At 54.2% G+C, this 26577-nt stretch overlaps 2 protein-coding genes and 1 long non-coding RNA gene across 5 annotated transcripts in view; 1 reads left to right on the top strand and 2 right to left on the bottom strand.

Annotated features, from left to right (window-relative positions):
- TENT4A (terminal nucleotidyltransferase 4A) overlaps positions 1-6920 on the bottom strand; it is a 30849-nt gene extending 23929 nt beyond the window's left edge. Inside the window, exon 1 of one of the 2 annotated variants that reach the window (XM_007520544.3) lies at positions 5425-6920. In XM_007520544.3, coding sequence (XP_007520606.2) covers positions 5425-6026 — 602 coding nt within the window. In that variant the 5' untranslated portion in view covers positions 6027-6920. The remainder of the gene's footprint in view (positions 1-5424) is intronic. The other variant, XM_060191137.1, reaches the window with a different exon arrangement.
- Positions 1-26577, top strand: part of LOC132538586 (uncharacterized) — an 890943-nt gene that overhangs the window by 249742 nt on the left and 614624 nt on the right. The gene's annotated exons all lie outside the window — the stretch shown is intronic.
- SRD5A1 (steroid 5 alpha-reductase 1) overlaps positions 22732-26577 on the bottom strand; it is a 16970-nt gene continuing 13124 nt past the window's right edge. The window contains exon 5 of the mRNA XM_060191152.1: positions 22732-22994. Within this exon, the coding sequence (XP_060047135.1) occupies positions 22952-22994 (43 nt within the window). The 3' untranslated portion in view covers positions 22732-22951. The remainder of the gene's footprint in view (positions 22995-26577) is intronic.

Raw genomic sequence — 26577 nt, 5'->3', positions numbered from 1 at the left:
GGTGGCTTTGAAGGACTTAGATGACAGCGGCTGGAGAAGCCGCTCACACTGGGCTTTCACCACTGCAGACAGACACAAGGGAGACAGGGATGAGGCAAGGGGGCTGGGCAGCAACATACCCAGGAGAACTCATGGGTGACCACATGTAAGGACCTGGGTTCGAGCCCTCACTCCCCACCTGCAGGGGGAAGCTTCATATACAGTAAAGCAGGGCTGTGTGTGTGATATATATATATATATATCCAAAAACTAAATAAAGTAAGATATTTTTAGATCTGGGAAGTGGCACACCTGATTGAGTGCACATATTACAATGTGCAAGGACCCAGGTTCAAGCCCCTGGTCCCTACCTGCAGGGGGGAAGCTTCATGAATGGTGAAGCAGGTCTGCAGGTGTCTCTCTGTCTCTCTGTCCCATTATCTCACCCTATTTGTCTCTGTCATAAACAAAAGCGGGAAAGAAGGCCGCCAGGAGCAGCAGATTCATATTGTAGGCACTAAGACCAAGTGACAGCCCTGGTGTGAAAGAGAGAGAGAGAGTGAGAGAGAGAGAGAGAGAGAGAGAGAGAGACACCACAGTGTCTAAGCTTCCCCGGGGCCTGGGGCCGGGGCTCAGAACTGGGCCATATGGATGGCAGACCTGGACCCCCCCTCACCCCCTGCCACCATGAGATGTCACTGGCCCAGCACACCACAGAGAGAGCTCACTGGGTAGGGACTATGCCTTCCCAAGCTCAAGGGCTAGGGTTCGAGCCCCAGCACCTCACAGGAGACAGGATGGCCTGCACCAAGCAGAAGAAGGGGAAACAACACTAGGAAGAGGGGAGGTTTTGCTCCCCCAACACACACACATGAAAACATATACCCAGAACCTTCCAACAGCAAAGCCAGGATTAAATCAAGAAAGAAAATCAGGGAAGAAAAAAAAAAAAGCCGTGAACACATACGGGAGAGACCAGCACAAGCCTAATTGTGGAAACAGAAAAAAAACGGGCAGCCCAGGGGCCTTGCGAGGGGGTGAGGGGGTGAGGGGGTGTGAGGGGGAGCCACAGGCCCTGCTCCAGCCCGAGGTCCCGGGCAGAGTGGTGGGGAGAGGCCGCAGCCCATAGCCAGCAAACCCGGCACCCGGCCAGAGCGACAGGGAACCCCACACATTTTCTGGCCTGTATTTTTTCCCTCTAGCCCAGCCAGTACTCACACCAGCATCACCCTCCTCTCCCAGACCAAGTCTCCCATTCCTTTCATTTCAGGCAGGGAGCGACAGAGACAGACAGACAGACACAGCACAGCACTGCTCCACTACCCGTGAACTTCCCCCAGGGCTCTGCGGCCCTCCTGTGTGGAGCTGCGGCTAGAACCCAGAGCATCACTCCTGCTAAGGAAAGAGGCCTATGTGGGCAGCTGTCTGCCGGTTCTGTTTCCTAACTCTTCACACTCAAATTTTTTACTTTTTGGAGGTGAGTGGGGTGGCCTTCCCTGTAAGGCACAGATGTTTTCTGGAGGGGCCACCCACCCCCTTCCATCCTGCGCCTGGCAGAGGCTGGGGGATGGGGAGGGTGTGCCAGGCACAGAACTGGGGGTCCAGGATCTCCCCCCCATCCACCACCAGCCGGGGCCGCACTACCGGGAGTCTGGGGTCTTCTGCCAAGGTGGACAGCTACCTACAGGGACAGGGGGTGGTGAGGGCCTGTCAGGTGAGCCTGAGTTCATTTCCCTGGGAGACCAGAGACCCCTCAGCCAGAGCACCATGGAGCAGCCTCCCGGGCCAACTTCTCCATTCAAGAGGAGAGGAGGGAGTCGGGCGGTGGCGCAGCAGGTTAGGCGCACGTGGCACAAAGCGCAAGGACCAGCGTAAGGACCCCGGTTCGAGCCCCCGGCTCTCCACCTGCACGGGAGTCGCTTCAGAGGCAGTGAAGCAGGTCTGCAGGTGTCTGTCTTTCTCTCCCCCTCTGTCTTCCCCTCCTCTCTCCATTTCTCTCTGTCCTCTCCAACAACAACATCAATAACCACAGCAATGTTAAACAACAAGAGCAACAAAAGGTAAAATAAATAAATAAAGCTTTAAAAAAAAAAGAGAAGAGAAGAGAAGAGAGAGAGGGAGAGAGGGAAAGAGAGGTGGAGAAGAGGAGAGAGAGAGAGAGAGAGAGAGATGGAGGACACGCACTGCGGCACTGCTCCATTGTTAGTGAGGCTGCTCACGGGGCGCCGGGGCTTGAACTGAGATCCTTGCACCTGGTAGCACAGACACTCAACCACATGCGCCACCACCAAGCCTCCCAGACTTTCATTTTTTGCGAGACAGAGACTGGACTGGGGAGACAATGCAGTGGTCATGCAAAGACATTCCTGGGGACACAGGAGCCACACACCTGGACAGTGAATTCCCCAGGACAGGGGACACCAGGCACAGGCAGGTGAGTTTGGGGGCCCAGACCCACACACCCACATACCACCACACACCACAAGGATGGTGGTGGATGCAGCCCACAGCAGAAGGGCTGACCACTCTGCTGCCCTGTCCAGCCTGCCAGGGGGACAGGTCAGAGCAGGCAGACAAAAAAAAGGGCCCTCGCTCCTCAGGGAAGCTTCCAGAGTGGCAGGGACTGAGGAAGGTGAGGCTCCCCAGCCAGCCAGACCAGCTGAAGGAGGTTGCCGGCCCCCCAGCTGCAGGCACCGAGCTCTCCTCAAAGTCGAGCCGCCTGGGTGCCTAGTCAAGGTGACCTGCAGAAAGCCAGCCCCCTCCCCCAAAGCCCCCCGGCCACCACACAGCCGGGGTGGTGGCAGTGACCCCGGACAACCGCTGGCATGAACGTGCAAAAGGGGTAGTTTGTTGTGACTCCAGCCCCTCGAAGCCCAGACAAGCCAGGGCCAGGGAGTCGGGCAAGAGAGCAGACAACCCTGAGAGGCCTCACCTGGCTGCCCCGGCCCACGTGTTCTCATGGGTCCCTACCGGGACTGCGCTCACCTCACCTTCCGACAAGGGCCCAGCCCTGGTGGGGAAACACTTGGAAATCAAGAGGCCTGGACAGTGGTGGGCAAGGATCTGGGTTCAAGCCCCCGCTCCTCACCTGCAGGGGGAAAGCTTCATAAGCGGTGAAGCAGGGTGTCTCTATGTCTCTCTATCTCTCCCTTCCCTCTCGATCTCTCTGTCCTATCCAATAAGAGAAAAAAACAGCAGGAGCCGGGCGGTAGCGCAGAGGGTTAAGCACATGTGGCACAAAGCACAAGGACCGGTATAAGGATCCCGGTTCGAGCCCCCGGCTCCCCACCTGCAGGGGAGTCACTTCACAGGCGGTGAAGCAGGTCTGCAGGTGTCTGTCTTTCTCTCCCCCTCTGTCTTCCCCTCCTCTCTCCATTTCTCTCTGTCCTATCCAACAACGACAACAACAATAATAACTACAACAATAAAACAAGGGCAACAAAAGGGAATAAATAAGTAAATTTAAAAAAAAAAAGAAAATACAGCAACAAAAAATATTAAGTGCAGGTTCTTGGTCACAGATGATGCTTCTTAGACGAATTCTATCACACCCTGTGAGATCTCAGCACAGGGGGGTAGGGGGACTCCCCAAAAAAGTTACTTCTGGAGTCACTGGTTGGTTAGGGATCTCCAGAGAGAGAAAACAAGTCCTCCAGTTAACTCCACACTTCCTGGAGAGACAAAAACCTCTGAAACCAGCTCCTGCAAACGCCATACCTATCTTTGTCAGGCAGGGTCAGAAAGAAAAGCCAGCAAACGCCATACCTATCTTTGTCAGGCAGGGTCAGAAAGAAAAGCCAGCAAACGCCATACCTATCTTTGTCAGGCAGGGTCAGAAAGAAAAGCCAGCAAACGCCATACCATTATCTTTGTCAGGCAGGGTCAGAAAGAAAAGCCAGCGGCCCCCTGGGCAGGTCAAGAGGCAGGACCCCTCCACACACACCCCACAGGTGGGCTGACACCCCCCCACTCCCCATCCAGCTCACCACGGTCCAAATGACCTGCCTTTTAATAACTGAACCTGACACCCAGCAGAGCTGACATGCCACCAAGCAGCCTGGGGACCACGGCGGAGCTGGGACAGCAGGAGACGGGTCACTGGGGTCCCCAAGGCCTCGATACTGCCAGCTGGCACCCACCACACCGTCTCCTGTCCACATCCTCAGATGCAGACAGCCTGAGTCCTGATGACCCCAAACCCCTGGCCTGGCCTGGCAGCCAGGACCCCAAGTCCCCCCACCCCACATGCCCCTGGCCCACCTGTGAACAAATGCATGCACCCACTCGAGTGCCCTTCAACCTACAGGCCGCTGGGCAGTGCCCCCACCAGCCCAGGGCACCTAACCCTTCTTCCCATCCAGTGTGTTCACCGGCCCCAGACTATGGAAGCCCACAACCCAGGAAGCCCTGAGTCCCCAGCCCTGTGTGAGGCCCTGGCCCACTCCCCAGGAAGTCCACCAGTCCCCAGGCACGGCCACACGCCCCTAGCCTAGGGATCCTCCTCACGTACCTCTGACCCAAGCCCCCCAGTAACTTGCTATATCTCCGCCCACCCCTATTTTCACAACCCCTAGCAACCCACACAGACCCAAAAGTCTCCGGCCCATGCCCCCATGTGCCCCTAGCTCGTGAAGCCCTGGCACCCAAGGGTCCCTGGCCCACACCCCCCATGGCACCCATGAGTCCCGGGCTCACGCCTCCACGTGTCCCCATAACCCCTTGGCTCACGACCCCAGGCACCCAAGGGCCCCTGGCCTGCGCCTCCACACCCCTCAGCACAAACGGGTCCCTGGCCCACGCCCCCCCAACCCACGAGTCTCTGACCGGCCCCCAAGCCCCAGCCAGCACCCAGGGGTCCTGGTCCGCCCCCAAGCACCCACCCAGGATCCAGGTCCGCCCCCCCCACCCACGGGTCTCTGACCCGCCCCCAAGCCATACCCCGGCACCCAGGGATCCTGGTCCGGCCCCCCCCAGCACCCACAAGTCTGGGTCTCTGACCCGCCCCAACGCCCCCACCCCAGCACCCAGGGGTCCTGGTCCACCCCCAAGCCCCTGCTCGGCACCCAGGGGTCCCTGACCCACGTCTCCCCAACCCACAGGTCTCTGACCCAGCCCCAAGCCCCACCCCGGCACCCAAGGGTCCTGGTCCGTGCCCCCCCCCAGCACCCACGGGTCTCTGACCCGCCCCAACTCCCCCACCCCGGCACCCACGGGTCTGACCCATCCCCAAGCCCCACCCCGGCACCCAGGGGTCCTGGTCCACCCCCAAGCCCCTGCTCAGCACCCAGGGGTCCCTGACCCACGTCTCCCCAACCCACGGGTCTCTGACCCACCCCCAAGCCCCACCCCGGCACCCAGGGGTCCTGGTCCGCCCCCAAACACCCATGGGTCTCTGACCCGCCCCAACGCCCCCACCCGGCACCCAGGGGTCCCGCCCGGACTCACCCTTGGATGCCCGGGCTGTAGGCGCGGATCTTCCACGGCGTGCCGGGCCGGGGCGCCTGGGACCCGGGGCCGCCCCCTCCGCTCAGCGCGGCGCGGCTGCCGGACAGCAGGTAGTTGAGGCCGAAGGTGCTGGCCTTGTTCTCGCGTTTCCGGCGGCCGGGGTGCAGGCGGTGCGGGCCGGGGGGCGCGGGGGGCCCCGGGGGGCAGCAGGCGGCGCCACGGGGCCCGGGCCGGCCAAGCGAGGACGTGCCGCTAGACGACGAGCAGCCGCCGGGGCTCTCGGTGCCCGACTCGGCGTTAGAAGAGGACGAGGACGAGGACGAGGACGACGAGGACTTGTGCAGGCGGCGGGCGCCGTCGGCCGCGGGTCCGAGCGCCGGGAGCAGCTCGGGGGTCCCGGGGGGGCCCGGGGAGGCCGAGTCCTCTGCCCCCGCCAGCCCGCCGCCGCGCCCCGCCGGCTCCAGCGCGGGCGAGTTGAGGCAGAGGTAGGAGGCCAGCCCCGCGCCGCGGCCCCCGCCCTGCGCCGTCTCCCAGATCTGCATCCAGAGCGCGTTGGCCGGCCCCTTCTGCTCCGGCTGGATCCAGGCCACGCGCGGATCCATCCACGCGCCCCCCGCGCCGCCGCGCCGCGCCGCCCCGCCCCCGCGCCCGCGCCGCCCCGGGCCGGGCCCGCTGCCGCCGCCGCTGCCGGGCCGGGGCCGGGGGAGTGGAGAGCTGGGTGGCAGGCGCTGGAGACGCGAGGGCGGGAGCCGGGGAGCGGGGACACCGGCAGGAGCTGAAGGAGCTGGAAGAGCTGGATCACTGGCGCAGGGGCACAGCAACTGGGGGAGTTGGGACACTGGGCGGCTCGGGCGGGGGCGCTCGGAGAGAGGCTCGGGGCTGGGGTGCACTGGCAGGACCTCACGGGGGCGCCCGGCCTCGGGTACCGGCCTCCTGCGCGGGTGGGCCGGGTTCGGCCTGGGGCGCACGGGCTGGGGTGCAGGGGAGCGCGGCCTGGGGCGCACGGACTGGGGTGCAGGGGAGCGCGGCCTGGGGTGCACGGGCTGGGGTGCAGGGGAGCGCGGCCCGGGGCGCACGGGCTGGGGTGCAGGGGAGCGCGGCCCGCGGTGCACGGGCTGGGGTGCAGGGGAGCGCGGCCCGCGGTGCACGGGCAGGGGCGCACGGGCCGGGGTGCACGGGAGCGCCGCGGCTGGGCACGGGCTGGGGCGGGCGGGGCAGGGCAGCGGCCCCGGGTACCGGCCTCCTGGCGGCGGGCGGCTCGGGCCTGGCGGGCGGGCGGGTCAGGCGGCGCGGGGCGGGCGCGGGGCCCGGGGCGGCGGTGGCGGCTAGGCGGCGGGCCGGCGGGGCGAGGCCATGGGCGGGGGCCGGGCGAGGGGCGGGCCCGCGGCGCCCTGCGGCGGCTCCGGGGCGCTGGGGCGGCGGCGGCGGCGGCGAGAGCCAGGCCGGGCGGGCGGGGGCGCCACCGCCTCCTCCGCTCCGACGCGGGGTGGGCGCGGGGGCGGGCGCGGAGGCGGGCGCGGGAGGGGAGCGCGGCCTCCCGGGCCGGCCCGGCGCCAGTGCGCACGCGCGGCCGATTTCAAATCCTCTCTCGCTCCACCGCCGCCGGGGAGGGGGGGTAAAGGGACCGGGGGAGGGGCTGCCCCCGCGCGTGCGCACTGAGCGCCGCCGGGAAGAAACTGGGAGCGCTGCGGTTCGGGACAAGGCCGCCGTACGCGTGCGCACTGGCGCGGGGACCCCGGGCTGCAAGTTTCCGAGCTGCGACTACCCCTCTTGGGTTGCTCCGACACAGAAGCCCAAATGCACCACGTCCCTTCCCGTGCATCCTCGCCTGAACGCTGTCAGCCTCGGGCCACCCACACGGTGGTCCCGGGTCCTGGGACCTAGTACCCCATCTCCGTCTGCGCGGCACCCCCCTCCAGCTGCTCGGACCCAGGACCCCAAATGCACCAGGTCCCTTCCGGTGCTTCCTCGCCTGAGCTCTGTCAATCACGCTGTCAGCCTTGGCCCCGCCCACCCACGCGGTGGCCTGAAGCTCAGGTCCCCCGGGACCTGGTACCCCATCTCCCGCGGGGGACCCTCTCGCAGGCTGCCCCTGCTTCCAGATGGAATGGGTATTCTGGGCAGAAATGACAACTGAGCCCCTGAGGGAGACTTCCTTGGGGCTCCAGGCCCTGGACTGTCCCCGAGGGCCCAGTGCTGGCCAGATGCAGGAGGGCACTGCCCACGACCCCCCCACCACACACACACACCCGTGAACCCCAGGGTGCTGGTCTGTGTTAGCCATGGCACGGCCTCGGGAATTAATGCAGAGCTGCCCACACCTTCAGGGACATGCCCTCACACACAAGGCTGTCCTTGTGCACAGCAGATTCGCCTGGGTGTGAGCACCTAGGCAGCTGGGCCGCCTCCCAAGGACACCCTCACTCCCCAGAGCTGGGTCCCAGCCACCCCAGATTGCTCAGACCCTGGCCAGCCAACTCACTTACAGGGGCCCCAGCCAGCGTCCAGAGGCTGGTTGCTTTGCCACAGCCTTGCCTAGCTGAGCAACTTGGCTTCTCAGCAGAATTGCAGCCAAGTCCTTTTAAAAAATAATAATAATAAAGTCCTGATTAGCTCTGGTTTATGGTGGTACAGAGGATTAAACAACGTGGGACTTTGAAGTCTGGAGCATGAGTTTCTTTGCAGAACCATCTACCCCCGTCCCGAAAGCCAGGTTTTTTAAAGGTGGGCTTCGGTCAGGGTGGTGGTGCACCAGATAGAGTGCACCTGTTACAGTACACAGAGACCCGGATTCCACCCGGGTTCCCACTCCCCACTCCCCACCTGCCTGAGAGATGTTTCACGAGTGGTGAAGCAGCACTGCGGGTGTCTCTCCCTCTTGATTTCCGCCTCTGGCCAATGAATAATAAATATTTATTTTTATAAAACACAACGAAGGTAGATTTAAGTGCCAGGAGAGACAGTTCAGCTGGTACAGCAGCAGATTTGCATGCCTGATGTCCCCAGTTAAGGCCTCGTCATGGCCTGCAGCACAGTGGTAGCCCGCTCGCTTCCCCCTCTCTCTCTCCTGTGCCATGGGCAGCCTTGGTATGGGATCACTGGCGGCCTTTCTCCTCCCCTGTCCAGGTGCCTGCCGTCTGTTGCTGACGGCACCAGCAGGAGCGGCCATGGCCCGCATGAGAAGGCCATTTTGGCAGCTGTCGTTATCTCAGTGCCCGCACACTGTACCCAGGAGCTAGAGCCAGTCACCCAGAAATGAGAGCTGTTCTAGCTGCTTCCAGCTCCACCCACGCAAATCCCAAGCCCCTCACCCCCCCCCCCCCACCCAGCCAGCTCAGCCTCTGGGCTACTCCTTGAGAAACACCCCAGATCAGACCCGGCTGCTCCCTTTCCCTCCTCCACCCCACCATCCCCTCCTCCAAGCCACCCCTTCCCTTGGCTCTTTTTAAGTAATGCCATTTGGCGGGTCTCTCCCAAATTCTGCTCCTGTCCCATTTGGCATGTCTTCACAGCAGCTTAAGGATCCTTAGAAAAAGCATTGCTCTAACAACCCGATCACACCCCAGCGCTTGAGGCTGGGTTTCACTGACAGGGAGCACAGTGAAACATTATGTGGCAGAGACAGCTGAATTGCGATGGCAAAAGACTCTCCTAGGGCGGGGGAGATAGCTTAATGGTTATGCAGAGTCTCCTGCCTGAGGCTCTTAAACCTCAGGTTCGATCCCCCTCACCACCATAAGCCAGAGATGTGGTAGCTTCCTCAGTCTCCCTTTTTTTAAAAAGAATTTATCATTTTAACCTTTTTATTTTTATTTTATTTATTACTGAATAGAGACAAAAAAGAAATTGAGAAGGAAGGGGAGCTGGAGAGGAAAATAAACAGAGAGACACCTGCAGCCCTGCTTCACCACTCATGAAGCTTCCCTCTGCAGGTGGGGACCAAGGGCTTGAACTTGGGTCCCTGTGCACTGTAATGTGTGCATTTAACCACCTGGCTTTGCTTCTTAGTCTCCCTGTGACAAATGGCCACACACAGAGTAGTTTTGGAGAACAGAAGTTAGCCAGAAGCTCAAAGGTCCTGCCCACTGCTGCTGGGTGCAGGGCGCTTGTCCCCTGGCAGGTCCCCTGATGGCCCTCAGCTGTAGCTGCATCCCTCCGAGGCCAGCCTCTGTCTTCACACAAACTGCTCCCCCTGGACCTCTGTCCTCTCTTCTTGAAAAGACATGAATCATCGGATGATAGAGGACCTAGTGGGGGTTGTATTGTTATATGGGAAACTGGGGAATGTTCTGCATGTACAAACTATTGTATTTACTGTTGAATGTAAAACATTAATTCCCCAATAAAGAAATTTTAAAAAATTAACATAAAAAAAAAAGAAAAGACATGAATCACCAGGTGAACAGCCAGATTCACTACCTAAGTACATCTGGCTTACTGTTGAATGTAAAACATTAATTCCCCAATAAAGAAATTTTAAAAAATTAACATGAAAAAAAAGAAAAGACATGAATCACCAGGTGAACAGCCAGATTCACTACCTAAGTACATCTGGCTTCCAAGTACACTCAGAGTCTGAGGTGGACATACATTTGGGAGAGGGGCGCTTCAAACCTCTACAAGGGCTTAAACAGAGATGATATCTTTAAAGATTTTATTATTTATTTATTTATTAAAGAGTGATTGAAAGAGAGAGCCAGAAAAGGAAGGGAAGAAGAAATCAAAGAAGGAAGAAAGGAAGGCTGGAAAGAAGGAGAAAACGAAGAAAGGAAGAGAGAACCAGAGCATATACAGGGCTGAGGATCCAACGCGAAGCTTCACGCTTGGAAGTCCAACGTTTTATCCCCTGTGCCACCTCCTAGCCGCCAGAGGTGTGTCTGTCTTTGAGGTCTGTCCCATGAACAATCCCTCGCCCCAGGTGGAATTTTTCATTCATTTTATTTTAGGCAGAGGAGAAGAAAACACAATGGCGTCACTCCACCATCCACGGAGCCTTCTGTAGCGTGATGGTGCTCCCAGCATGTGTCCGGATTTAGAACCAGGACCTCACACAAAGGGCATGTCAGGGTATAAACCCAGGACCTCACACATGGGAAGGTGACCGTTCTAGTTCTACCAGGCAACCTTATCGCCCAGGCCTGCAGTTTGGGGATTTTGATGTATTTATTTCACATGTTAGAGAGAGAGAGAAAATCACAGTTATCACTCTGGCATATGTGATGTCACATCTTGTGAAGCTTCTCCCCCTGCAGGTGGACCGGGGGGCTCGAACCTGGGTCCTTGTGTACTGTGATGTGTGCGTTCTACCAGGTGCACCACCAACAGTAGCAGCACGAGGCCCCAGTCTGTCCCGTCTCCCAGTCGTGAGGTGAGGTTTTTGCCTGTTTCCCTGGCCGTCACCATGAGTTTGCTTTCTTATTTATTTATTTATTATTAGATAGAGACAGAAATTGAGGGGAGGGGAGATAGATATGGAGAGAGACAGAGAGACATCTGCAGCCCTGCTTCACCACTGTGAAGCTTTCCCCCTGCAGGTGGGAACCAGGGGCTTGAACCCAGATCCTTGCGCACTGTAGTGTGTGCTTAACCAGGTGCACCACCGCCTATGCACCTTGTGTTGAATGTGAGCTGACCAGGGGGCTCAGGAGTGGGGGATGGGGGTCCTGGAGGAGGTGTCCCAGCCCATAGGGTCACCAGGGGCCCAAGACGTGAGCCCCTCTGTAGCTCTGACTGTGCAATCTTAGCCGACTCTCCACAGTGAGGGCAGGTGAGCTGGTCGGGAGTCAGGGCATCAGGCCTGTGGTGGGGAACAGACCAGTGCAGGCCAGTGCCGCCTCATTGGAGGGTACCCAAGAAAGCAGCTGGGAGTCTGAGCAGGAAGGAAGCGGGCCTGGCAGGCGCTCCCAGCACAGCCACGGAATGTTCTGGAGTGGCTGGGCTCTGTAATTGATTCCACATGGAGGGAGGCGAGAGTGTGGCCTCGGCTTCCTGTCTCCACCAAGAGAGGAGCTGGGGGCCCAACACACCCCTGCAAAGGTGGACACGGGCACAGCTGTCACCTGCAGAACCCGGGAGCCTGTCCTCACACTGTCTCACATACACACACACACACACACACACACTCTCTCTCTCTCACACACACACTCACACACTCTCTCTCACACACACACGCACACACACTCACACACACACACTCACACACACTCTCTCTCACACACACACACTCACACTCACTCACACACGCTCTCACACACACACACACACTCACGCACACACACACACACTCACACACACTCACACTCACACACACAGTCACTCACACACACTCACGCACACTCTCTCAAACACACACACACTAACGCACACATTCTCTCTCACACACACACACACTCACGCACACACTCACACTCACACTCACGCACACTCTCTCAAACACACACACACACTAACGCACACACTCTCTCACACACACACACACACTCACGCACACACACTCACACACACACACACACAACACCACACTCACACACACACTCATACACACAAACACACTCACACACACACACTCACACACACACAGGGTGACAGCACCCCCTATAGAAGAGACACTGCCTTACATCTAGCTGAGCCGCCACAAGGACCTGTGACAGTAAAATATAAAATCATAATACACCGGGGCTGGGTGGTGAGGCATCTGATTGAGCACACACATTGCCATGTGCAAGGACCTGGGTTCAAGCCCCTGGTCCCCACCTGCCGAGGGGAAGCTTCATAGATGGTGAAGCAGGGCTGCAGGTGTCTCTCTGTCTCTCTCTCCCTCTCTGTCTCTCCCTTCCCCTCTCGATTTCTCTGTCCTATCTGATAAAATTTATATTTTTAATATTTTATTTATTTATTAATGAGAATGATAGGAGGAAAGAGACAAAGAACCAGACATCACACTGGTACATGTGCTGCCGGGGGTTGAACTCGGGACCTCATACTTGAGAGTTCAGTGCTTTATCCATTGCACCGCCTCCCAGACCACTCTGATAGATAAAATTTATATATTAAAAAAAAAGGCTGCCGTAGGCAGTGGATTCATAGTGCTGACACCAAGCCCCAGCAAGAATCCTGGTGGCAATTTTAAAAAAAGTCATAAGTTGCTTCAAGGTGCTGAAAAACTGTTAACTAGCTGACATCACAGATGTGGGCTAAGCTTAGTGCATCATCTAAGCCTAAGTGTATCCTACTATCTTACATGTTGCCTGTGGCATGGGATGCTACGTATGCTAATATCAACAGACGTCACGTGATACAATAGTCTGTCTCAGGATCTGAAGATATATATGCTATACAAGAGTGAATTTCTGTTTCCTTTTTTATTTGAAGTTTTTCCTATTTTTTAATTTTTTTAAAAATCTGGTTATTTAATATCGCTTCTCAGCCTTTTGGCTAAGATCAAGTGTAGTAAAAAATCTAGTTATTTATTATTGAATAGAGACAGAGAAATTGAGAGGGGAGGAGGAGATAGAGAGGGAGAGAGACAGAGAGACACCTGCAGCCCTGCTTCACCACTTGTGAAGCTTTCCCCCTGCAGGTGGGGACTGAGGACTCGAACCCCGGGTCCTTATGCACTGTCATGTGTGCACTTAACTAGGTCCGCCACTGCCTGGCCCCTCTTTCTGTGTTTTTCTATGCAAAAATGCATCATGACTTTTCAGACAGTCCAGTATAATATATTGTATGTTGCTATCATACATGATGATATGTGTTTTGGAATATAATAGCTTCATGTCCTATACATTGTTGTAATGTGGTAATGCATGATACATATATATATATTTACATTTTTATTGCCAAGAGGGTAGTGGCTGGGGGCCTAGTGTCTGCACAATAATTCCTGCTGCCAGTGCCTTTTCTCTCTCTCTCTCTCGTTTGACAAGGCAGAGAGAAATTGAGAGGGGAGGGGTGGGATAGAGGGAGAGACACACCTGTAGCCCTGCTTCACTGCTCCTGAATCCCCCCCCAAGGGGCTTGAACCCGGGTCCCTGCACATGGTAATGCCTGTTCTCTACCAGGTGTGGTACCGCCCAACCCCCAGTGCACAAGAGCTTGTATTACGAACCTGACCCCAGACTCTCTCTCGGAAGTCCTTCAAGAAGCTCCACGAGGAGCCCTTGCAGGAGTGGCTTGGTGGTCTGGAGCCGAACCAGCCCCTCTCCCAACACAGTGAGCTGCTCAGGCCACCAGAGGCTCTGCGGACCCACGGCCCAACACCCCTGCGGCAGAACCAGCCAGCCTGCCATTCCTCTGGGTGGGCTGGGGTGGCCGTGCGGTCTGAGGGATCCCAGGTGTCCCTGGACAGACAGACATCCAGGAGACCGTTGCCTGTATGAGTTGGTTGGCAGTCACGGAGGTGGCTCAGCGGTGGAGTACAGGACTTGCATGCCCGTGGTCCCAAGTTCAATTCCTGCTAGTGTATATGCCAGAGTACAGCTCTGGGTCTCCCACATTCTGTCTTCACCTAATAAAACAAAGACATGGGGGTCAGGCAGTGGCGCAGTGGGTTAAGCGCACGTGGCGCAATGCGCAGGGACCGGCGTAAGGATCCCGGTTCGAGCCCCCAGCTCCCCACCTGCAGGGGAGTCGCTTCACAGGCGGTGAAGCAGGTCTGCAGGTGTCTATCCTTTTCTCCCCCTCTCTCTCTGTCTTCCCCTCCTCTCTCCATTTCTCTCTGTCCTATCCAACAACAAAGCAACGTCAACAATGGCAATAATAACCGCAACGAGGCTGCAACAACTAGGGCAACAAAAAGGGGGAAAAATGGCCTCCAGGAGTGGTGGACTCATGGTGCAGGCACCGAGCCCAGCAACAACCCTGGAGGAAAAATAAATAAATAAAACAAAGACATGATTGTCTTCCTTCCTTCCTTCCTTCCTTCCTCCCTTCCTCCCTCCCTTCCTTCCTTCCTTCCTTCTTTTTTATTGCCACCTGGGTTATCACTGGGACTCACTGCTGGCACTACCAATCCACCATTTCCAGGGCCCATTTTTCTCTCCCCCCCCACTTTTGTTTTTTCTACAGTTCTGCTTTCACTTCCTTTCTAAGTCACACCTACACCTGTTACTACTTTCTGAGTGTCCTTCCTTTTTCCTCTTCTCAGATGAGAGACAGCGCCTGGCTTCCTCTGGTGTTTTCCATATTCTCTTCCCTTTCAATGATGGTGTAAAAACAAGATTCCTGGTGACAGACACTTCAGCTTTGTGTGGCATGGGGGTTCAGAGCCCTCTGATCATCTAGCATTTTCCCCCTCTTGGAGTTTGGACTAAAATTCTTCTTGGGTGGCAGAAGGAGGGAGTTCTGACCAGCCCAGGCCTTATCAGTGATGGTTTTCAGATCTGGTAACAACTGGAAGCAGGCCAGCTGCCAGTGTCTCCCTTCTTCTCTGCAGCTGGCTCTCTCAGGTTCTCTGCTGGATAAGCCCACCCCCACACTCACTATTCTTCGAGTAACCTGCCGAGTGTCCTTCCTGCCATGGGCTAGTGTGTTTTTTTTTGGGGGGAAGGCAGTGGGGGTCACTGCAGAGACCCAGCCTGGGCAGCCCAGGACACCAGAATGGCCAAGCCAGCACTCGGTCTCACTGGTAGGACACCCCTGTGGGTCCCTGGGGTGGACACCGTGCCTGGCAGGGTGGGTCGGAAGCTGGTCCTTGGGAGCAGGTGTGGAAGGTTCTGTATCGAAGATCTGAGCTGGTAGCGGCCTACCTCAGTGTGATCCAAGATGCCGCAGAGGAGGTCTCCCCGGAAAGTGAGTGGGTGTTCTCCTCTCTGATCAGAGCCCTGGGCACCCCGTCACCTGCTGGTCTTGTATCTACAGCTGCCCGCAAACAGTGCCAGCTTCCAGCTGTCGCCTCTAAGCAGAGGACCTTGCAGCTGGATGTTTTCATGTCCTTTGGACAAATGCCAGGGTGGTAGGGGGGCAGTGCTAGGCTGCAAAGTCTTTGATATATATTTGCCTCCAGGATTATCACTGGGGCTTGGTGCCAACACTATGACTCCACTGCTCCCAGGAGCTGTTTTCCCCCCCTTTCTATTTTATTTGATAAGACAGGAAGAATTTGAGAGTTGAGCAAGAGGTACAGAGGGAGAGAGACTAAGAGACACTGGCAGCCCTGCTTTTACCACTCATAAAGCTTCCTCCTGCAGGTAGGGAGCAGGGGCTTGAACCTAGGTCCTTGCACACCGTACTGTGCGCACGTATCTAGGTGCCCTATGGCCCGCTCTCCTCTTTTTATATATTTTTATCATCACTGATTTAACGTTGCCTTATGAAATGATCAGATTTCACGTTGTGTGTGTGTGTGACTGAGAGAGAGAGAGAGAGATAGGGACTGCACCCACCCGCAGAGTTCCCGTTCCCTGTTCCCCTGGTAATCACCATCCTTCTCAGCAAGTCTGCAAGACAGTTGAGTTGCTCTTTCTTCTGTGAATCCATTGGCTTTGGCCATCCACCTAGATTCCACAGTGGGACAAAGCCATCCTCTTTTTCCTCTTTACTCATTTCATCAAGCATTCTGTACCAAAAGATCCAATCTCATTTTTCCAAAAAGCAGAGTAGTATTCCACTGAGTTTCTATCCTGTAACATCTTGGGGATCCTCCCTGGCCCAGAGACAGCTCACAGAGCCCCGTCTGAGTTTTTGGTCCCCAGAAAGGGAGGCTGGCTTCCTGGAGCCCCGGCCTGCAGGCAGGGGGCACTGTTCACCTATGAGCCCCAGTGGCACCTTCTGCTCCTTCCCCAGGCAAGGTCCTGGGGAAGCCGGTCCCCAGCAGCAGAAGGGTGGGGAGGGTGGGAGGTAAGAGGAACATCTTGTTCATGAACTTCAAAGCCCCCACTGAAAGGAGCCAGGCTCTTCACCCCCAGAGTCTACAGACAGCGCCAGGGTTGGGAGAAGTGAGGACAGAAACACCCTGGGATCTGTAAGTATTTGAGGAGTCTCCAGTTCCTGCCAGCTAAGAGAGTGGAGGAGACAGAGAGTGAGAGAGAGACAGACAGACAGAGAGAGATGGAGAGGAAGAAGGAGGAGGAGACAGCAGCAAGAGTGTCCAGAAGATATTCATGGAGATGAGAGAGAGGGAAAGAAAGAAGGAGAGAGAGGGGAAGAGAGAGGGAGAGAGAGGTGGCAAGAAGAGAAGTGGGGGAGGGAGGGAAGCCCCAGGAAGGAGGTGAGATAGCTAAGAGGAAAGTGGAAGGAGGAAGGAGGAGAAACAAGAAAAGAAAGGGAGAGGTGCTGGAGAGACAGCATAATGCTGTCTGTCTATCTATCTATCTATCTATCTATCTATCATTTACAAATAAATAAAGGGGGTTGGGCAGTGGCACAGCAGGTTAAGTGCAGGTGGCGCAAAACACGAAGACTGGCGTAAGAATCCTGGTTCAAGCCCCCAGCTCCCAACCTGCAGGGGAGTCGCTTCACAAACGCTGAAGCAGGTCTGCAGGTGTCTGTCTTCTCTCCCCCTCTCTGTCTTCTCCTCCTCTCTCCATTTCTCTCTGTCCTATCCAACAACGACAGCAATAATAATAACTACTACAACGATAAGAATAAATAAATAAATAATATTTTTAAAAAGATATGCTGGGCTTGGCAGTGGCACACTTGGTTAAGTACACATATAGCCATGCTCCAGGACCTGGGTTCAAGCCCCCACCTGCAGGGGACACTTCATCATGATCTAGGGGAGCAAGTCTGCAGACTTCTTTATCTCCCCTTTTCAAATATATATATTGAGGAGAATTGAGATAGAAATTGAGGGGGGGAGGTGAGATAGAAAAGGAGAGGGAGTCGGACTGTAGCGCAGCGGGTTAAGCGCAAGTGGCGCAAAGTGCAAGGACCAGAGTAAGGATCCCAGTTCGAGCCCCCGGCTCCCCACCTGCAGGGGAGTCGCTTCACAGGCGGTGAAGCAGGTCTGCAGGTGTCTGTCTTTCTCTCCCCCCTCTGTCTTCCCCTCCTCTCTCCATTTCTCTCTGTCCTATCCAACAACAACAACAAGGACAACAATAATAACTACAACAATAGAACAAGGGCAACAAAAGGGAATAAAATATTTTAAAAAGAAAGAAAGAAAAGGAGAGAGACAGAGAGGCAGCGAGGAAGCTTCCCCCCTACAGGTAGGAACTGGGGGGCTTGAACCTGGGTCCTTATGCACTGTAATGTGTGCTCTTAACCAGGTGTACAACCTCCTGGCCCCACTCTCTCTGCTTCTCTATCTCTTCCTCCCATCTCTATTTCTCTCTGTTGTATTCAATTAAAAAATAGGAAAAAATAAGGAAATAATGGCCACTGGGAGTGGTGGATTCATAGTGCCTCCACTGAGCCTCAGCAATAACCCTGGTGGCAGAAGCAAATAGATAAATAAATAAGAACTAAGAGGGAGAGTGGGACTTGGAGTCTGTGTTTGTCCTGTTGAGTTCACTGGGATTCTTGCAGACAACTATGATGGGTTGTTTTCTGATCCATCTTCCTCCTCTGGCCTCTTAATGAGTGAAGTCAGGACAGTGGCATTTACTGATACTATGGATTTTTTTTAACTTCTTTATTGGGGAATTAATGCTTTACATTCAACAGTAAATACAATAGTTTGTACATGCATAACATTTACCAGTTTTCCATATAATAATACAACCCCCACTAGGTCCTCTGTCATCCTTCTTGGACCTGTATTCTCCCCACCCACCCACCCCAGAGTCTTTTACTTTGGTGTAATATGCCAATTCCAGTTAAGGTTCTACTTGTGTTTTCTCTTCTGATCTTGTTTTTCAACTTCTGCCTGAGAGTGAGATCATCCCATATTCATCCTTCTATTTCTGACTGATTTCACTTAACATGAATTTTTCAAGCTCCATCCAAGATCGGCTGAAAATGGTGAAGTCACCATTTTTTTTATAGCTGAGTAGTATTCCATTGTGTGTATATACCACAACTTGCTCAGCCACTCATCTGTTGTTGGACACCTGGGTTGCTTCCAGGTTTTGGCTATTACAAATTGTGCTGCCAAGAACATATGTGTACACAGATCTTTTTGGATGGCTGTGTTGGGTTCCTTAGGATATATCCCCAGGAGAGGAATTGCAGGGTCATAGGGTAGATCCATTTCTAGCCTTCTGAGAGTTCTCCAGACTGTTCTCCACAGAGATTGGACCAATTGACATTCCCACCAGCAGTGAAGGAGGGTTCCTTTGACCCCACAACCTCTCCAGCATTTGCTGCTATTACCTTTTCTGATGTATGACATTCTCACAGGAGTGAAGTGGTATTATTGTCTTTATTTTCATTTCTCTGACAATCAAAGACTTGGAGAATTTTTTCATGTGTTTCTCAGCCTTTTGGATCTCTTCTGTGGTGAATGTTCTTTCCATGTCCTCTCCCCATTTTTGAATGGGGTTATTTGTTTTCTTGTTGTTGAGTTTGGCAAGCTCTTTAAATATTTTGGTTATTAGCCTCTTGTCTGGTGTATGGCATGTAAAGATCTTCTCCCATTCTGTGAGGGGTCTCTTGGTTTGGGTAGTGGTTTCTTTTGCTGTGCAGAAGCTTTTTAATTTTATGTAGTCCCATAGGTTTATGCTTGTCTTAGTCTTATTTGTAATTGGATTCATTTCATTGAAGATGTTTTTAAAATTTATGCAGAAAAGAGTTCTGCCAATATTTTCCTCTAAGTATCTGATAGTTTGTGGTCTAACATCCAAGTCCTTGATCCACTTGGAATTTACTTTTGTATTTGTTGACATGTAGTGGTTCAGTTTCATTCTTCTGCATGTTTCAACCTATTTCTTTCCAACACCATTTGTTGAAGAGACTCTGCTTTCCCCATTTAAAGTCTGGGCACCTTTGTCAAAGATTAGGTGTCCATAGGTGTGGGGACTTACTTCTGGGCTCTCAATTCTATTCCACTGGTCAGTGTGTCTGTTCATGTTCCAGTACCAAGAAGTTTTGATGACAATGGCCCTATAATACAATTTGAGATCTCAGAGTGTGATGCCTCCAGTTCTGTTCTTTTTTCTCAAGATTGTTTTGGCAATTCTAGGTCTTTCCTGGTTCCAGATAAACATTTGTAGCATTTTTTCTATTCTCCTAAAAAATGTGCTTGGGATCTTGATGGGGATAGCATTAAATTTGTAGATGGCTCTGGCTCGTATATTCATTTTGATGATGCTAATTCTTCCAACCCATGAACATGGAATATCTTTCCACTTCTTTGTGTCTTTTTCAATTTCCTTGAGTAGTGACTCATAATTGTTTGTATACAAGTCATTCACTTCTTTAATTAGGTTTACTCCTAGATATTTTATTGTTTTGTTGCTATAGTAAAAGGAATTGATTTCTGGATTTCAATTTCTTCTAACTTAGTGTTTGCATAGAGAAATGCCACTGACTTTTGAATGTTAATTTTGTAGCCTGACACCTTACTGTATTGCCTGATGATTTCCAAAAGCTTCTTGCTGGATTCCTTAGGTTTTTCGATACTATGGATTTAACATACCTCAGTGTCATTATAAAGAACGTTTAGGGGCCAGGCAGTAGCATAGCAGGTTAAGTGCACGTGGTGCCAAGTACAAGGGGCAGCATAGGGATCCTGCAGTTTGGGGGACCGGTGTAGGGATCCTGCGGTTTGAGTCCCAGCTCCCCACCTGCAGGGCGGTCACTTCACAAGTGGTGAAGCAGGTCTACAGTTGTCTATCTTTCTCTCCCCCTCTCTGTCTTCCCCTCCTCTCTCCATTTCTCTCTCTTATTCAACAAATGACAGCAATAACAACAATAATAATAACAATAAACAACAAGGGCAACAAAAGGGAGAGAGAGAGAGGGAGGGAGAGAGAGGGAGAGAGGGGGAGGGAGAGAGGGAGGGAGAGAGAGAGGGAGGGAGAGAGGGAGGGAGAGAGAGAGGGAGAGAGGGAGAGAGAGGGGGAGGAGGGAGAGAGAGGGGGAGGGGGAGAGAAGGGGGGAGGGGGGAGAGAGAGGGAGAGAGAGGGAGAGAGAGGGAGAGAGGGGGAGAGAGGGGGAGAGAGAGGGAGAGAGAGAGGAAGAGGAAGAGAGAGGGAGGGTGAGAGAGAGAGGGAGAAGGAGAGAGAGAGGAAGAGAGAGAGAAGGAGAGGGAAAGAGAGAGGGAGAGAGGAAGAAAGAGAGAGGGAGAGAGAGGGGGGAGATGGAGAGAGAGAGGGAGAGAGGGAGGGAGGGAGGGAGGGAGAGAGGGAAAGAGAGGGGGAGAGGGAGAGAGAGAGAGAAAGAGAGAGAGACGGGGGGTGGGTGGTGGACTACGTGGCCGTGTGAGACAATGGCTGTTTGTTTTGCCTGGACTCTGAGGCACAAAAGGCCCCTGGAGACTCTGCCCCCATCTGAGGGGCTGGGGGTGTGCAGCCGAGCTTGGTCCTGAATGGACCCCTCTGTCCCTGAGGACAGCTCCAGGAGGGGCTGCCAGGAACCCAGAGCTGGGGACACCGTGGGGATGCCCTCAGAGGCCTGCACTATACCCAGTGGATTTTTTCTTAATTACTGGTTTGACACTGATGTAAAAAGTTTCGAAATGTGGGAGGTACGGCTCCATGTCTGTGTGCGTTAGACTTCCCACACCCACTGCCCAAGTTCCAAAGCTCCAAGGCCATCACACCAGAGACCCTCTGCCTACTCCTTCCAGATCCTCCCTGTTCCACACTGACCACCAGGGTCTGAGTCAATCTGGTCCTCCCTTCTTCTCCTTCTCCTTCTCCTCCACCTCCACCTCCACCTCCACCTCTTCTCTTATTCCTCTTCTCCTTGTATTCCCTCTTCTCCGCCTCTTCTCTTTCTTGTACTCCTTCCCCCTCCTCTTTTTCTCTCCCTCTTTATCTTCTCCTTGTATCCCCCCTCCTCCTCTTCCTTTCCAAGCATGTTTGTTTTAGTCATTTATATTCTACAGCTGTAATTACTAGATTTCACCTGTTTATTTGCTAGTGGCTGGGAGGCGGGGGCGAGGCAGTTTTCCTCCCTTGAGCGAGCTGTCTTTAGCCCCATGGAGTGTGTACATGTGGCTTCTCTGTAGGGTTTCAGTCTGACTTCAAGCCACGGGGTGCTACTAGGTGGCGGCTGCGATTGAAGAGACAGGACTCAGTTTACCGCCTGGCCGTCAGCGGCCGCATGTGACCTGTAAGCAGCGGCTGCTGCCAAGGACCTTCTGAATGTTGCCTGAGTTTGGGGGCAGCCCAGCCTGCTAGGCACATGTCCTGCTGCTGTGGTGACCCCACCCCCAGGTCGGCAGACTCTCCCCCCAGGCCGGGGGCCAATGCCCAGGGGCTGCCCTCCCCGTCAGCACCCGCACAGCCTTGGCCAACAAAGTCCAGCCTCGGGGTGCTCGGCCTCAGTCCTGTGGCCCCTCCCACCCCGTCCACACTCACCTGCACCCACCTGAGGCCTCATGTCTGCGGACGTCCCAGCTGCGGTGTAGTGAGGCTGGTGGGCATCAGGGCCGGCAGTGTTGGTTGTCTGGGGGGGGGGTCTTCACTGTTTGGTTAGTCCATAGCCAGGACTCCCATTTCTTTATTTCCCTCACCCCTCTCAACTTCTATCCTATATACAAATAAATAAAAATGTAATAAAAATGTCAACAAATAATAATTGGGTTTCACTCTCTGACTCATGTCCTCACCTCCATGCCCCCTCACACATCCACAGCAAAACCCTTGAGGGAGATCTATCACCTCCGTGTCCCCTCACTCTTCCCCCCAGCAAAGGTCTTCTGCACAGAGGGGCCCGTTTGCGTTGAAGCATCATCCCAGCAGGACAGGCAAAGACATTAAGCCGCTCCACCTTGCTTTCCAGGACAAGCTGGAAAGTCACTGGGGCTTCCCAGGGAGCCCTCCTTGGAAGGTGTCTGGGTCACACAGAGCCTGAGCCCCGGCCCGGAGAGCTCAGTGACTCCAGCTTGCAAGGAGGCAGGTCCAGATACACTCAAAGCGCCTCTGCCCCCACCCCCACCCCAGACTTGTCAGCAGAGCAGCAGGATTTGGGAGAAGGGGAGGCTCGATCTCCTGGAGACACCCCAGCTCATTTGGCTTCTGCCCACAGCAAGAGCCAGACTGCAGTGCCAGCACATGTGAGGGGAGACCTATACCAGCCAGGCTTTATCTAGCAGCCAGTCTATCGTGGTTTCATATTTAACCCAGTGCCAGGGAATTAGCCTCAATGTCTCAATGTGTATGTGTGGTACTGCCTATGGGCCATTCCAGTTTGATATTTTTATTCTCTTTCCTTAGCAGGGGAGGGAGGGAGGGAGGGAGAGATAGAGGGAGGTAGAAAAAAAGGAGGAGGAGGAAGAGGAGGAAGAGGGGAAGAAACACCACAGCACCACTTCACCAGCCATGGGCTTCCTTTCATTTCAGGGTTTCAGATGTGAGGGCGATCTGGCTGTGACATCTGTCGCCCCAGTGATCGCCAGGGTGGATTCGGATGATCTAGCTGGCTAGGCGGGTGTCCCCTTCCTCACCGTTCCATGTGCATCCCTCCAGAAGCTACGCTTTCAGTCGAAGAGGATGGTCTTCCCTGAATAGAGGTGGACCGGTCTTCGGTCAAGGGTGTATGAGTAGCTGCACTCCCCTACCAGGTCCGCCAAACAAGCTTTCATTTTAGGGTTTGAACCCAGAACCTCAGGCATGAAAGTCATTTTTCAAAACCATTATGCTCTCTCCCCACAATTTCTTGGTGTGATTTATTTATTTATTTTCTTTTGTTGCCCTTGTTTTTTTATTGTTATTGTAGTTATTATTGATGTTGTTACTGATGTTGTCGTTGTTGGGTAGGACAGAGAGAAATGGAGAGAGGAGAGGAAGACAGAGAGGGGAAAAGAAAGATAGACACCTGCAGACCTGCTTCACTGCCTGTGAAGTGACTCCCCTGCAGGTAGGGAGCCGGGGGCTCGAACTGGGATCTTTACACGGGTCCTTGCACTTGGTGCCACGTGCACTTAACCCACTGCGCTACTGCCCGACTCCCTCTTGGGTGATTTTTTTTCATTTTATTATTATTTAGTTTGGATAGAGACAGAGAAATTAAGAGGAAAGGAGGAAATTAAGAGAGACACCGACAGCACTGCACCACCACTCAAGAAGCTTCCTCTCTGCAGGTGGGGAGCGGGGGGTTGAACTCACGTCCTTGTGCCTTGTCATGTGTGTGCTCAGCCATGTATACTCCCATCCACACCACCCCTAACTTCTTAATCTGCTCACCTGTTGATTGAAATTTAAGATGGTTCCATTTTCCCATCTATCATGAGTCTTAGGGTCACACTGGTCTTAGGATGCTCCTGTCTGTCGAATTCCCAGAGACCAGCCACCACGAGAGACACAGGGAGTGTGGCCCAGCCCACTGGGATATAATCAGAAAGGACACACTGTGACAGGGACACAGAGCAGCTACAAGTAAGAAGCCGCAGCCGGGAGCTTTCACGTGCAGCCTGACTCGCACACCTGACCCAAGACATGGCGCCGTGTGGTAAGGACTGTCTGCGTTTCTGAATCAACTCGTTTATGCTGGAACCCCCGTTGGTATCTTCTAATTCTGCTTTTAAAAACCCCTTCTGTTTCATTTGGTTTAAATCCCCCCTGCTTAACACTATTCTATTTACATAACCACTTCATTCTATTTACATAACCTCTGTTAACAAGCACCACCTTCCCTCCAGGGCATTGGTGGTTTAGTGGTAGAACTCTCACCTGCTCCGCCCCCTCTCCTTGTCACACTCTGATTTTCACCAGTCACTTTTCTCTCCACCCTCTCTATGTCACATCCTGTTTCCACCCTACTTGGCAAGTATATATAAAGACAGCATTGTGAGTTTTAGGGTACTTGAGTTTAGCTTAGCTTGGTATAGATTGTGCTGCGTCCTGCATGAATAAAGAGATACTGCGTACAGCTCAACCATGAGTCCCTGGTCATCTGTTACCTGCCCGTGAAGCCAGCCTGGTGAAAACGACAACCCCCACCTTGAAGAGGGCAGGTACAGGGGAAACAGCCATGTGGCACTGCATTTGTAGCCGCGTGACAGAGGACAGGCTTTTCTCAATGAGGGGCCGGTAGTCTGAACGCTGCCCCTGAATTCTGCTCTTTCGCTTTGGCGGTGACAGAGATAGGGCTTGCAGCTCCATGTTCTTGGGTGGGGTGGGGTGTAGAGGTCATTCAGAAAACAATTGAGGGCCAGGGACTGGTGTTTGCTTCGACAGTTCCTGGACGGGTGAATGCCTGACTGGTGGTGTGAGGTGGAGCCCATCTCTCTGGGCATCGGTCTGAGGAAGTTCCAGCAAGTGGGCTCGCCTGGGAATGACACAAGGCAGCAAGGACCCCGTGAGCAGAATGTTCTAGCAGCACTGCGGGGACAAAGCCTGCTGTGATTCCCGGCGAGGAAACGTGGGGACACCTGTCTCCACTGTCGGGTGGCTTCTATCCTGGACCACTTGTGGGGATCACAACAAGGGCAGAACTCCTCTCCTCCTTTTTTCCCCTTCCCTTCCCCATCCCATTCCCCTTCCTCTTCTCCCCCTCCCCGCCCACCTCACCAGCACTACAATTCAGTTCCATCACTTCCAGTGGCCACCCCCCCCTTTTTTCTCTATTATATTTTATTTGATAGAACAGAGAAATCAAGAGGGGAGCAGGAAATAGCTAAGGAGAGACACCTGCAGACCTGCTTCAGCACTCCCAAAGCTTTCCCCTTGCAGGTGGGCAGTGGGTGGCTTGAACCCAGGTCCCTGTATATGCAGCCCTGAGTGCCACTGCCTGGCCTCCTCTTAGTCCTTCAGGATGGTGCCAGGGAGGAGCTGAGAGCCCTGGGATTGCACAATACTGCCAAGGGGGCTCCCCAAGTTGGTATCTTTTTTATGACAATTCATTTGTTTCTATATATTTGGAGGAAGGGAGAGAAGGAGGCACAGGAGAGAGAGAGAACAATAGTGAGTCGATCCAGAAAGTTCCTGGGTGTTCTCATGTGGTGGTGGAAATCACACACAAGGCCTCGAACCCAGGGCCTCACACGTGGTGAAGCAGGCATTCTACCCACTGAACTATCTCTTGGCCCCAGAAGTGTGGAGCTCTTGTTCTCAGTTAGCCTGACCTGAATGTGGGCATCTAGGTGGTGAGTTAACACAACCCATCACAGCCCGTCTTGGATCTATGTGTTTTTCTGGACAACGGGGCCCTGGAAGTGGCCTGAACCAAGCAGATGGCAGGGGTGGGGGCAGGGGCAGACCTCAGCCAAGCAGCTGCATTGTGAAAGGAGCAAAAAGCCAAGCAGGAAAATGGGGGGGGGGGGGGTTCTTGCTCCAAAACAAAGGACTCTGGGGGAGAAGGGCAAGGCAGGGGCCGGGGGCTTCTGGGGGCCTGGTGCGGGATGCTGGGAGAGGACCTGGGCTGGGGGTTAAGTGTCAGCAGATGCCTGTCACAGCCAGATGAGTGGCCTTTGGGCCTCCAGGCCAAAGCCACCACCCTTCTAGAATGACACTATCAGATCTCAAGAGAAAGAAGCACCACAGGACTCTAGAAAAACACTTGGAAGGTCTCTAGAATGCCGTGGTTTAGACAAGATTCTGGGGTGTCACTCAGGACTCCAGGGAGACACCCTGCAGGTGCCTAGCTGGCCATCTTTCAGGCCCTGAAAACCACTGCCCAGAACTCTAGAACAGTGCCATTCAGACTGCTAGAAAAACACCACCAGCGGCCGGGTGGTGGCACACCTGGTTGAGCGCACACATCACAGTGCACAAGGACCCAGGTTCAAGCCCTTGGTCCCCACCCGCAGGGGGAAAGCTTTACAAGTGGTGAATCAGGGCTATAGGTGTCTCTCTGTCTCTCTCCCTCTCTATCTCCTCTTCCCCTCTCAATTTCTGGCTGTCTCTATCCAATAAATAAATAAAGATAATAAAAAATTAAAGGACAGATGTTTATATAGAGAGATATATAGTTATATAGATAAATAGACAGGAAAAATACCAGTAGACAGCACCGCCAGCCTCCTAGAATGACACTATCCAGATCTTGAGAGCTCTAGAAGGACAATTTGCATGCTTCTAGGCCTTCCTCATTCAGGCCGCGTGCCCCACCTAGGACTCTAGAATCACGCCACCCAGGCTCCTAGACAACCATGCTCCAGCCTTG

This window comes from Erinaceus europaeus, chromosome 5 (genome assembly GCF_950295315.1).
Source record: "Erinaceus europaeus chromosome 5, mEriEur2.1, whole genome shotgun sequence".
In the NCBI taxonomy this organism is placed as follows: Eukaryota; Metazoa; Chordata; class Mammalia; order Eulipotyphla; family Erinaceidae; genus Erinaceus; species Erinaceus europaeus.
Note: the sequence above shows the minus strand (reverse complement) of the source record. Positions and strands in the feature narration are given on the sequence as shown.